The sequence below is a fragment of the Lynx canadensis genome, chromosome B1 (assembly GCF_007474595.2).
Source record: "Lynx canadensis isolate LIC74 chromosome B1, mLynCan4.pri.v2, whole genome shotgun sequence".
Lineage (NCBI taxonomy): Eukaryota > Metazoa > Chordata > Mammalia > Carnivora > Felidae > Lynx > Lynx canadensis.
Window position 1 is genome coordinate 139,378,316 of NC_044306.2, and position 12,485 is coordinate 139,390,800.

A 12,485-nucleotide genomic window follows, 5' to 3' on the forward strand; every position below is an offset into this window, starting at 1 on the left:
GTCCTATAAGACAGGTATGAATAGTGTTGTTTTTTACATATAGGAAAACTGAAGCTCAGGAAAGATACTTTACTTACTCAAGGTCATGTAGCTAGCAAGAGTCTCCTGATGTTTCACATTTTTTTTTCTTTCCTTGAGTCTTTCTCCCCTTATTTGTTTCCATCGTTTCTTCCCTTCAGTCTCTTTTATTTGTACAAGGTGAAGCATTGAGGTTTTTACCCTTTTTCTAAAATAGTTATCAAGTATCCAATGATAGAGTATGTGGTTACCATGACAACACAGCCTTCACTGAGGACTGGCCTCCCCTTTGCCTCCAGAATCATATTTCATGGCACAGATTCCCTTCCTTTGTGGAACTTATAACAGCCTCAATTTTGTATTTTGTTTGGGTGACCATTTGCTTAACGTTTGTCCTCCTCTAGACCGGCTGGAAGCTTCACAATGGCAGGGGCCAGCCTACTTTTGCCTGGAGCCTGCCCCCAGCGTTTTGCACAATGCCTAGCATTCGGACTCTGCGTAAATATTTGCTAAGCAAATGTTCTTGTGGTTTCTCTCAAGCTCTCTTCTGAAAGTATATGTACAGTAACCTTTAGCTCATGATTATGCTAATAGATACTGTATAACGAGTCGGGCCGGTATTTACAGGTAGTACACAGGTAAATGAACACACACACACACACACACACACACACACACACACGACTTCACAAACAGCCCCGGGCAGGCGGACTCAGGAGGAAACGCACACCATTCTGAGCGGGCCGAACCGACGCAGGTAAACAGCGCTGAGCCCGGCTGCACGGGCCTCCGCATTGTAGGAGGGCACCCGGGCGACCGCGCCGCGGGAGTCCCCAGCGCCCTGCGCCGCGTGGGCCGGTCCCGGGCGCTGGAGGCGGTGGCGGCGTGGGCGGCGAGCTGCGCCGTGATTGGTCCGTCCCTGCCGGGGCGGGGCGGGGCTGGCGGCGGGAGGCGGGCTCGGAGGGAAGGGGGTGTGCGCCGCGGCTGAGGCCGTAGTTTCAGTATAAACAAGGCACCCGACTGGTCGGGCGGAATTTCTTTTCCTTCTTCGCGCGCGCTTTAGCTCCCTTTTCTTTGGCCGCGCTTGTGGGCGCGCGGCAAACAGCCGGGAAACCGAGGACCCGAGGTCCATCTGCAGGTGGGTTGTTCCCTGGCCAGCCAGTTCTCCCGGAGGGGCCTGAGCCTGGCAGCGGGAACGCGCGGCGGTGCAGTCCTCTGCGCTGTCCCAGACGGCCCCGGAGCCGCGCTCGTAGCGAGCCCGGCTCTCAGGCGCCCCGGCTGCCGGGTGCGCCTCGAAGAGGCGGGAGAATCGGGGCGACCAAACGCTCTCTGGCACAAAGCGCCTGGCAAAAGCTAGAAACCGAGGGAGTCGCCTGCCTGGCGGCCGAGGTCGCCTGGGCTGCCCCGGGAGCGGACCGGGTGCCAACAGGTGCGGGGCCGAGCCGCTGGGGCGCGGGCAGGGGCAGACTTGGGTTTTGCTTTGCGTCTCTCGCCCGGATCCCGAAGCTAGGCCTTTTCTTTGACATGTTGGTAGTTTTTGAGGATTTGTCTGAGTTCTAGTCGCGTTCATCCTTTCTTCATTCTCTCCTCCTTTCCTGTGCCCTGCTAGGTTGTTTCCTTCTACTTCTTGGCTAGTTTTCGTGCGTGTTGGGGGTGGGGTGGGGAGATTGTTTATTTTTGGTGTCGGTGCCCTATAATCTAAGGTCTGATTCTTAGGAAGGGACAGGGAGCAGAAGTCATGTGCTCGCCACTGACGAGGTGATATTTGTTCATGCCTCCGTTCACCTGGCGAATTTGGGACACACCGAGTCTCCCGGCACTTGCCAGAGCTCAGGTGAGTCGCCTCGAGACACCTGGCTAGGTTGTAATAACGTGAGCCAAAAGTACCTAGGAGCCTTGTGGCAGCTGGCATAAAAGAGGCTCCACTTTCTAGGGGAATCGTGGGGACAGCTTCAGCGCTGTACAAGGGAAAAGGGGGGAAAGGGGCTGGTAGGTGCACACCTGTGTATGTGTATCTGTCTGCGTACCACTTGAGTATTGCTTCACACCTTACCCCAAGCAAATTGACGCAGTTCAGGCGAAAGCAAGGTATCCAAGTCCACTCACAGTGTCGAGGGTGGCACAAGTGAGGTAAATAGCAGGAGGAGATCCCTGGGCAGCGACTTTCTCTTTGAGTGTGGATGTGCCCATCTTCGCCAATGAATTCGGTGGGCACAGTGTGTGTAGATGAATATGCACACAAATTTGTGTATGTGTGTTTGGGCCGAATACGTCTCCAAGGAGTCCTTCGTCAGCAGCACCATGTGACCGCGGTCAGGAACTGCTGGTGTGCGTAGATCTATATTTAGCCCTGGATGATCTCCAACGGCCGAGGGAGGGTCTCTGAACTGGGTGCATAAAGGGGAAGAGTCTAGGGCTCAGGGTGTTGCACTCTTGAATAATGTCTGGTACAGTCAGACTCAGATGGGGTGAATAATTATTCTTTCCTCCTGAAAACAGTAGCCAGAGCTTGGCATGTGATAGCTATGTCTCAATTTAAAACGTAGTTGGACCACTGTGATAAAACCTATGCTAAGAAACAAGGAGGTTACAATTAACCAGATTGTAGGTGTGATTGGACATTTGAGAGGAACGCCACTGGTCAGATGAGGTTTGAGGCAAATGTAGAATTGATTTTCAAAAAGAAATAAAAGTAAAAAATTTTGGCTGTTGAGATTTTTGTGACAGAATAAAAGAATGACAGCTTGTTAGGTCCTGTCATTAATGGTTATTTTATATGGGGTGGGGAGGTGGGACAATGGTTGGGGCAGTGAGGACTGTGGGGTGCTTTTGACAGAGATCAGGGTTCACAAGCATTGCTGTATTATCCCTTTCAAGCAGATTTTTTTTCTGGCAAAGATGAGAAGATCAGTCAATGATTAGTAAGTTTCTTGTTGGCATTATTCCACTACATGTAGGTCAATCCTTTGTTTTCCTGGAGGTGGCAACATTTCTGGCTACTAAGCATACTGGCCTCCTACTTTCCAGTTCTCTAATGAAGTGTTAAATTCTTAGAATTTATTTCTCCCATGGTTCATTTTCAGTCTTGCTCCATTTTATATACTCCCCAAGACATTTTCTCCAATACTACCACACCTAATACCTGGGATAACAGTGTCTTTTGGAACAGAAAATCACTGGAAAGCGTTTACATTTATTGTCTTTTTCCCCCAGCTTAGCATCTAATCTAATGTATTCTTAGGTATATATTACTTACTGTTTCTAAATATGTATTATTTCTTACAATACATATTTCTTATATTATTGGTAGCATTATGTTCTTACAATCTAAAATTAATCACTGGGTGAGTTTCTGTGCTAAGTAAGGTACGTAATTATGGCACATTAAATGATAGAATCGACATTATCAATCTCCAAAGGCTACCTGGAAGAAGTGGACTTTGGAGAAGCAATTTGGATGGCTCTGGAGAGTCTTCCCTGAGACAGGAGATGGGGAAAAGAGGGCATTTCTCCCTTACTTAGGACAAGAATTTGAAATCCCTGAAGCAGGGATTGAGAATCTGGCATCTTGATTCTGATGCCACAAATAATAAATGGTAAAGACATTATAATGTATTGTGAAGTCTTACAGAGACAAATGGTGCTATTGAATATACCGCTTTAGATTTATGGCATTTTTGTGGTTAGTGGTCGAATTCAGGTATTATCTCCCCACTCCCTTCACTTTTCTAGAAATACAGTTGTTCTGTTTTGGTTCTCCAGTTAAACCTACAAAAAAAAAAAAAAAGATGTATACAACCCTTGATTATCTTGAAATAACAGATATTGTAGCCCAGTGCTGTGGGCAGATATCTACTCTGGGAATAGGGAGGTGCGTCCTGTCTGATCTGGAGCCCTAACCAGTCATTTGTTCTCTCCTTCTACCTGCAATATCTGTAAAGTTGATGGGGTATTGAGCTAGATGATTTATAAGTTGCTTTTAGTTCTTTGACCGTGGATTTATTCTGCTGTACTATCACTTCGTGCATTTGCATCCTAAATGGGGTGGAAGATTGGGGATGTAGTGTCTGCAGTTAGATGTTCAGCTACTTTCTGGGTATATGAAAATGAAGCAAAGAGAGTGAAGTTTCTTTCTATTGATAAGCACTATGTAGAGATTTAATATTTTCTTGACCTGCTTTCTTTCCCCATAAGTGTATTAGAAAATACTAATTATCAAAAAAGTTGAGTTCGAATTTTTTTTTTTTTTTACTTATTAAGTCAGTGTTAACATTTATGCAATTTCTAACCAGTCTTTGACCAATAATTTTTTTCCTTAGGTTAATATATTTATTATTCCATTACAAGGTATGCCTGTATCTAGAAGTCATTCGTTTGATTCAAATTTTATTTGGAGGCCCTGGTATGAGAGCCAGTTTTACACAGCGAGAGTACAAATTAACCTTGTAAGGGAGGAAAACACTTTACAGACTGCCTGTATCTCTCTATTTATCAAAAAGAGAAGGGACAAACATAGTTTTTCAAGAACTTGCAGCTAAAAAATAAAATTATTCCAGGAATCATGTTCCATAATAAAATGTAAATGGAAGATTCTGCTTGTTTACTAAGTGTCCTCACTAAGTATCAGGTCATTTTCCTGCTGAAATGAATTGGGTTTAGAAGAATAAACCCTTTCAGTAAAGGATGCTCCTTGTATGATACTCTGTAATTTGTCTTGAGAGCTTATGCTATAAATTTTTTTTAATGTTTATTTGTTTTTGAGAGAGAGACAAAGTGTGAGCAGGAGAGGGGCAGAGAGAGAGAGAGAGAGAGAGAGAGAGAGAGAGAGGGAGGGAGACAGAATCTGAAGCAGGTTCCAGGCTCTGAGCTATCAGCACTGGGACTGATGTGGGGCTCAAACTCGCCAACAGCGAAATCATGACTTGAGCCGAAGTCAGACACTCAACTGACTGAACCACCCAGGCGCCCCCGAGAGCTTATGCTATAAATGATGACTCAACAACTTTATCTGTGCCATCCAGTATGATAGCCAATAGCCCCATGGAGATATTTAAACTTCAGTTTAGTTAAATTAAGCAGAATTCAAAATTTAGTTTCTTAGTTATGCTAGGCACATTTTCCATGCTTAGTAGCTAACTTGTGGCTAATGGCTGCTATGTTAGATAGTGTAGAAGAGGAACATTTCCAATATCCAGGAAGGTTCTTTTTGACAGCATGTAATTAGATAATGATGATTTTGATTATCCAGAAGATCACTTTTACCCCTCTGGGAAAATGAAATAATTAATTCTCATTATAGATAGGCACTTAAGACCTAGGAAATAAGACCAACTGACTTTTTCAGCCAGTATTTCAACTGTACAACATGAACAATGCCACTTTCCTAAATTCAATCATATGCCAAGATGACAAACACCGATTTCTTAGTTTTTATTTCACCCAGAACTCGAATTGTCCTTTTACTTTTCTAAATCAGCACTCACCCTTACCACTGGAAAGCACCAATTTTTACAAAGACCAGGAACGTGGAGTCATCTACTGGTAAGATAAGGAACTACATGGAAGTTGTAGATGATTCAAAACAATGCACAGAGATTATCAACCTGTTTGTTCTGTGATCTGTGCCCACACAGTAAAGATTTATCTTGTAGAAAAGTTTTATATGACCCTCCAGGCCCATTTAGAGTTGCCATGTAGTGAAATATCATTTTGTGCTTTAATAAACTGTTACCAAGATATCTCCAAGACAAGAGACAACAAATTTTTGCTTTGATCTCCTTCCAAGGAAACCAAAGATAGTCAGTATTTGAGTTACAACCCTCTTCCTCCATCAATTAGGAATTAGTTAAGATTTCTAAAGTAGCATCCAGAATAAATCAAGCAAAATGAAATAACACCTTCTTTAATAAAAAAATACCGACTTCCTGCTCCCACTCTGGTTATAAAATTTACTAAGCATTTGGGGCTCAGTTTCAAAGAATGTACCTGTCTGGGAGCAAGTTACTTTTTAATCACATGCCAGAGAAGTGAGTTGATTCTGATTGTCTACTCTGCATTGTTTGCTCTCTCAGTGACCATACCTCTTTTCTCAAGGAGGTCAGAAGAGCATTTCTACAGTTTCCAGAGATGTTGCTAGAAATCTCTGCCTTTAGGACTCCCACTGGCCCAGGAACGATGCGAGAGGACAATCTAGACATTTTCAAGCTCAAAATAAGCCACATTTTAGACAGTGTCAGAAACGTGACTTTTACTTTCACCCTGACTCAAAAGCCTGTGCAGCTACACTGTATGAGCATGAGGTCAGTCCTTGTATTCTGAGATCCAGAAGTGCCAAAAGGAGGCTAGAAGCACTGGAGGAAACCAGCTGCAGTAAAGCTGAAATATGTGAATGTGTTCTCCTGCAGCTTGCTGGATCCTCAAATGAAAAAAGGAAGAAGGTGCATCTCACCGAAGTGCAAAGTTCCTTTGGACTCTAGATGGGAACTGGGAAACCGGTAATTCCAGGATATTAAATTAAGCCTCTGGTCACTAAACAAATACACTTTCAAAGTTCAGCTGTGATAGGGAGGCCTTCCTCTACTTCAGTGGGTTTGTTTGTTTTCTTTTTAATTGGGACACATGCCTAGCATTTAAACAGAAGCTAAAAGATAAGCGATCAGTATAAAGGCATTGGATTTGTTCAATATTTCACCGAAGTACTCTATGATGAAATATGGATTCAAAGCCCCTTATACTTTTTTTTTTCTTTTTTTTTTTTTTTTTTTTTTTTTTTTGAGTCCTACCTTTTCTAGCTCATTCTCTTAAGTGTACAGGAAATGCTGATTTGACATTCTGGTAGAGATTTACCCAGCACCTACAGCAGATGTTGAAGGATAGCTTTTGATTTAGTTCCCACACCCATCTTTACCTCAACCTCTTTTCCAATTTGAATTGTCACCTGAAACCACCTTATCCCGGTGCACCTGCCTCATCATAAATAACATTGTGCAAAAGCAGCCGCTAATTCAAACACAGTCTGCTGTTTAGAAGAAAGCAGCTTTTCATCTGGTGCTTTCCTTGGTTTGAAACCATTAGGCATGCCTTTCAAATCCATTCATCCCTTAAATCACCCAGAGCTTGCCTCCTTGCTTCTGGATCAATGTCAGGCTGAACTTTTTCAGAGTCCTTGGAAGAACATGATCTATCTTCGTGACTGAATTAGCTTCCCCTGTAACATATCTTGCCTGTCAACCAACTTTTCAGCTTACCAAGTTAATTTTAAGAAAGAACATTCGTCTTGTATACCTGAGTTGGATATATCCTATACTTTCCTTTGGGAAGTTTTCCGACAGAACTTGTAATCTGTATGCTAATTTTCATGGCTCTGAGCTTTCTTTTAGCCTGGTTCATTGTTTTAAAAACCAAAATCTGTTTCCCGTTGTCTCACGGCATCTTTCCCCATCCCAAGGTACCATCGCAATTTAAGGGAAAGAAAATACCTGTTTAAATATCTGTACCCAAATCAGAAGAAGTATCATTTTAAAATTCTCTTTAACTTCATTTGATCGGTACTAACTGCAAATACAAGTATTCCTTGATATCTAAGGAGCCAGGCTTGAACGTGTTAGACCAAGTTAGACGAGTAGATAAGTTGTATCTAGGCTCTGTGCAGGCCTGCACATGTGCTTCCTAACCTGGGGTCTGCACTCCCTCAAAGTATATGCAAACTTGTAGGTATATTTCTCTGAGGGCAGTGTGGGGAGAGATTTGTGATCTCCCTAGAAAGTTAAGAGCCATTGGCCACATAGAGTGTATTCTGAGTTTCCAGGAAAGGATTTACAAATGAAACTTTGGGAGAATTGCTTAGGAGATTACCCTGTCCTCTGCCTTATCTTTCTGCTAGTGATTTGAATAAAGTCAGCAGTTTTTCCAAGTATTTCATATAAATCTCTTTTTCTTCCCAAAGGAATTAACTATTTTGAAGTTTGACGTAATAGTAAAGTAATGCCAGTATTTTACCTTAATGCTGTCACACATTCTAACTTGGAGAAAGTCAGTTTTTCCTAAACACGATTTGTGGTTAACAGGCCCCCACAGTTAGGTGTATTGGACGGGGTGAAATTTGTGCTAAGGAAGGGAGGTAGGCAGTGGAGATGTTGGTTTTGAGATTATGTTGCGAAGGGTCAAGGGAAGTAAATTGAGAGTTTAAAGGACGCCAGGGACAGAAAATATTAATTCTGAGAGCTGTAAAGGGAAGGTTTGCTACAGATAAGAAATCAGAACTACACTGAGATGAAATAAATAAGTAAATGGAATCTCTGGGATGAGAGCAGCCTCACCCTTTGCCCTTCTCCCACTACAGAAACCATCAGCACATGATTCCTAGAGTTCATAGTGCCTGGGGACAAATACTTTTCTGGATTCTCGTGTCCAGGTCTCGGATGTTTTCTTTGTTTTCTAAAACAAGAACCAAGCTAACATTTTTGAGCCTCATTTTTCAATTCCAGAACTGAAGCAGGTAAAATTCAAGTCTTGGATTACAAATCTGAGTAATACTGAACAAACAGTAGCTCTTTTTTCTTTGTTTTAAGTTTGTTTGTTTGTTTGCTTATTTATTTTCAGAGAGACAGAGAGAGAGCATAAGCAGAGGTAGAGCAGAGACAGAGGGAGAGAGAGAATCCCAAGCAGGCCCCACTCTGTCAGCCCAGAGCCAGATGTGGGGCTTAAACTCATGAACTGTGAGACCATGACCTGAGCTGAAATCGAGTCAGTTACTTAACCACCTGAGCCACCCAGGTGCCCCTGAGCAAACAGTGGGTCTCGATGTGGGTAATAACAGGGAAGAAAGATACTTGAAAGAAAACCTGCTGTGTTTATTCTTAGGTATTTAAGGTGCGCTTCCCAAAGAGTACTTTCTGTACCATTCTCCTGACCTCCCCTTGTTTGCCAAATGCATCTGTTACACAAGGCAGTTGTTCTTTCTAGAAAATGGCTAGACTGGCCACTTGTTAGAGATTGTCCAGAAATGGATTTTGAATACTGTGATCCATGATCTTTATTTTGGTCATTTGTCTCATTAAGATTTTTTACTGGAAATGTATAAAGTAAGCAAAAGCAAATATGACTGCATTTAACTGAATCTAAGATGCCGTCCATTGTAAGACACTTTTATTTCATGTATCACTAAAAAAGGAAACAATATAAATTATTCTGATAACTTACAAATTGGAATAGACTGGTGGACTTTTCGTTTTATGGTTAAATACTAAAAGTTCAAGGAAGACCATTTGCAGTATAACATGACATAGTACAATACATTTTGAACCTGGAACTTGGAGATCCAGGTTTGAAACACTGTCCTATCTGTCCCTTATCTGAAGGGTAATCCCAGTCAGTTTTGATAGTTCTTCTAAACCTTAGCTTCTTAGGTAGTCAAAACAGAGTGAGGATGTCTGCCAAACAGGGTAGCTGTAAGAATCCCAAAAGGCATTTGTAGGCAGTAAACCTACACAAACAGGAGCTGCTGACATTCCCAGAGCCTTCTTCAATGTGTATGTAGGCATTTCTCAGGTTAGCAGCCCTGAAGGGGCATCACAGAAGTAAAGGAAGGTAAAATGTGGAGACCTTTCCCTGCACAAAGGAACCCATAGTAGCAGAATGCACAACTGAGGAAGGGAATAGGCCTTAGGGCCAATACCTTAGAATTGAAAAGATGCTATCTTGAGTTTAAGGCAAGGTAGAAAAATATGAGCATTGTTCACAAATAAGGGGCTGGGATCTCTTAGAGTGACTTGAATCTCAGCATTTGATTGCTGCTGTGTGCAAGTTCAACAGTCAAGATAGTTCATGGGAAAATGAAATCAGTTGATTAGCAGAAGGTAGAGCTGATTAGAAGGCAGAAAATGACCTGTGACGGTCTCTCTTCTTAAAATTGACTTTATCTCAGTTTGGTTTCCATTGCTATTTGCAGTATTTTCCTTGGTGCTTGGTTGGAAGGGATTATCTAAGTGTTGATATTTCATAACTCCCCAAAGAGATCCTGTGAGTGATACAGTTTCCAAGGGACAATACAAAAACCTTTAGCCATCATTTCTCTAATAATGCTCTAAGAAGAACTTTGCTCTAAAAGAATATGATAGTTTTGTTATACTTTATACTTTTGGAAGGAGTGAGCAAAATTGGGAATAATTTTCTAAATAAAAAAACCTATGTGGGGGGCAGTGGAGGCGAATTACCTTCTGAAGTCTCCACAGCTACGAAGCACCAGATTAGGGCTTCATTAAATCTGAGTGCTTGGTCAAATCTGAGTCCTTGTGTGCTTCATGGGAGTGAATAATTGAGAAGTACACATACTTGGTGGCTTTTGGTGCTGCTTCCTTAAAAGGGGACTGGATGACCCTTGACTATTGTTGGCTAATGCTTACTGTCAATAACAGAAGGCAGCAGGAGTGCAAGATTCAGGGGAGTCCACTGGGGTCACTTGATGCTATAGACACATCACTGTGAGATCTTAGCGTGGTTACCTCATTTCACCTTCCAGGTTCTTAGTTCGCACATTTATAAAAGCAGGAGACTGGAGCAGATTGTGATGGCACTTGGGCTTTGGCTTCTTCCATGGCCATTTTTGCAGTCATTGCTAATCACTTAGGACACACATTCTCCCACTTAGTTACAGCCTTTCAATTCTTCTTATTCATCCTCTGGCCTCCAGGCACCCGCTTCTAATTACAGTTGGAAAATGGAATGAAATCTATTTTTCATTCTTCACCAGATGATTTCAGTGGTCCTTCTGAACTCTGAACATTTTCTGATTTTCTGAAATTCCCAAGTCTTTTGGCCAACCATCTCCCAACATCATTTTATTAGGGATGGTTTGAGTAGTGATGAATAGGTAGAGAAATCAAAGAAAATCCTTGGCAAAAAGTACTTGGCAGAAAAAAAAAAAAAAACAAAAAACACCCCAAACAAGAACCAACTGCAAGGGCATGACAGAATGAGTTTCAACTGTCATCCTGTTTGTGAAGGACAACACCGTGTGGTTTTAACCATCTAAAGCTTTTTTAAGCCAGAGGTAAGTAACCAAATTCAGATGGACAGTTCCCCCCAGGCTGTCAGAAGTATCTTTTAGGTGCGTCTCATCTTGGGTCCCAGAGTTTCAGTTTAAGGACATTTTGAGTTTCTCAGCAAGGTAGATGGGCTCTTTTTTTTTTTTTTTATCTTCCCACCAAGGACAACTTATTTGCAAAGATTTTATCGCACATGAATCGTACTAATAGAAAACTAGCAATTTGAAGAGGACAGAAACACACTTTGTCCACTGTCTTATAAAATGTTAACATTGAGTTATTTATTAATTATTTATATGCGCAAGGTCTTACCAACTACATACGGAGTATTTGTGTTACTGATCCTGTGGCTGTTACAAGTATGTCCTGCCTCAGCCAGAGGCGTGGCAGTGATGGTGCAGGTTGTGACCCCTCTCCCGGCGTGATTCTCAGTAATCAGCTTCTTCCTATTCGTGGCTTTTGCTTTTTGCATTCTCCCTTGGCACTGGTTTGTGGATGGGATAGAGTACAAAATGCTGAAGCTGGTTTTCTATTTCTTTTTCTTGATACTTCCTTCCCTAAATGCTGTTTTCACCTTCCAGGTTGTCCTTATAGTAGATGTGTTTTGTTTTGTTTTCTTTTCCCTAACACCCAACCCCTGACCACTCCTGCTGAGGCACGTGCACGTGTTATGATGCGGTGATCCCCGTCAGCTGCTGGAGCTGGAATAGATGTGCTAGGAGTGAAGGATGTGCCTTCTCAGGCAGGCCTCCACTCCCCTCCCCCATTCGGATGCAAATATCTTTTGGCATCTTGAAAAGAAGGATTAGCCCAGGTTGTGTCCTCCTGCTGCCTCCACACACCCTGTCCCCATCAGTCCAAAGCCTTCCTTCATTGTTTGCCTTCTGCAACTCTCAGTCTGGCAGCTCCTGAATGCCTCCATTGTCCAGACGTGCTGTCAGAAACCAAGAGTCTATTCTCAGGGTCGGGAGCTCTGTCCCTAGGAATCCAAGTAATAACTTAATAGCTTCTGGCCCCTACCGAGCACCCTCCAAACAAGGGCTTTGTGAGCTGCAAAGCACACAAATGGAGAGGACCATCATGGGGCTTCTTGTTCCCCAAATCAGGTGCCTCTCAGCCCACGTGTTTACTGAGCACCGAGGCTTTACAGAGCCCCCACCCCGAAAGAATTTGACACAAAGGGGCAAAAGTCAACAGCATCCGCTCTTCCAAGGGAGCTGGAGTCAGCATTAACTCTTGATACGTACGTTTGGAAACACACATGCACTTCACGTGCACGCGTGCGCACACACACACACACACACACACACACACAATTCTAGGCCTCTCTTACAATTCCATTTGTCCAACTTCTGTTTTGGTTGTCGCCTACTATGACCACCGTTACTCTGATAGTTCTTACTTGCTATGTAATTCTTCCTA

General features: G+C 42.8%; 1 protein-coding gene across 2 annotated transcripts in view; it reads left to right on the forward strand.

Annotated features, from left to right (window-relative positions):
• Positions 1-1,014: 1,014 nt before the first annotated feature.
• RASGEF1B (RasGEF domain family member 1B) overlaps positions 1,015-12,485 on the forward strand; it is a 38,838-nt gene continuing 27,367 nt past the window's right edge. Inside the window, exon 1 of one of the 2 annotated variants that reach the window (XM_030313602.1) lies at positions 1,015-1,156. Coding sequence is in view for 1 of the 2 variants with exons in the window: in XM_030313601.2 (XP_030169461.1) it covers positions 1,790-1,852 (63 nt within the window). In the remaining variant the exon portion in view is untranslated. Of the gene's footprint in view, positions 1,157-1,751; positions 1,853-12,485 lie in introns of those variants that run through there. The other variant, XM_030313601.2, reaches the window with a different exon arrangement.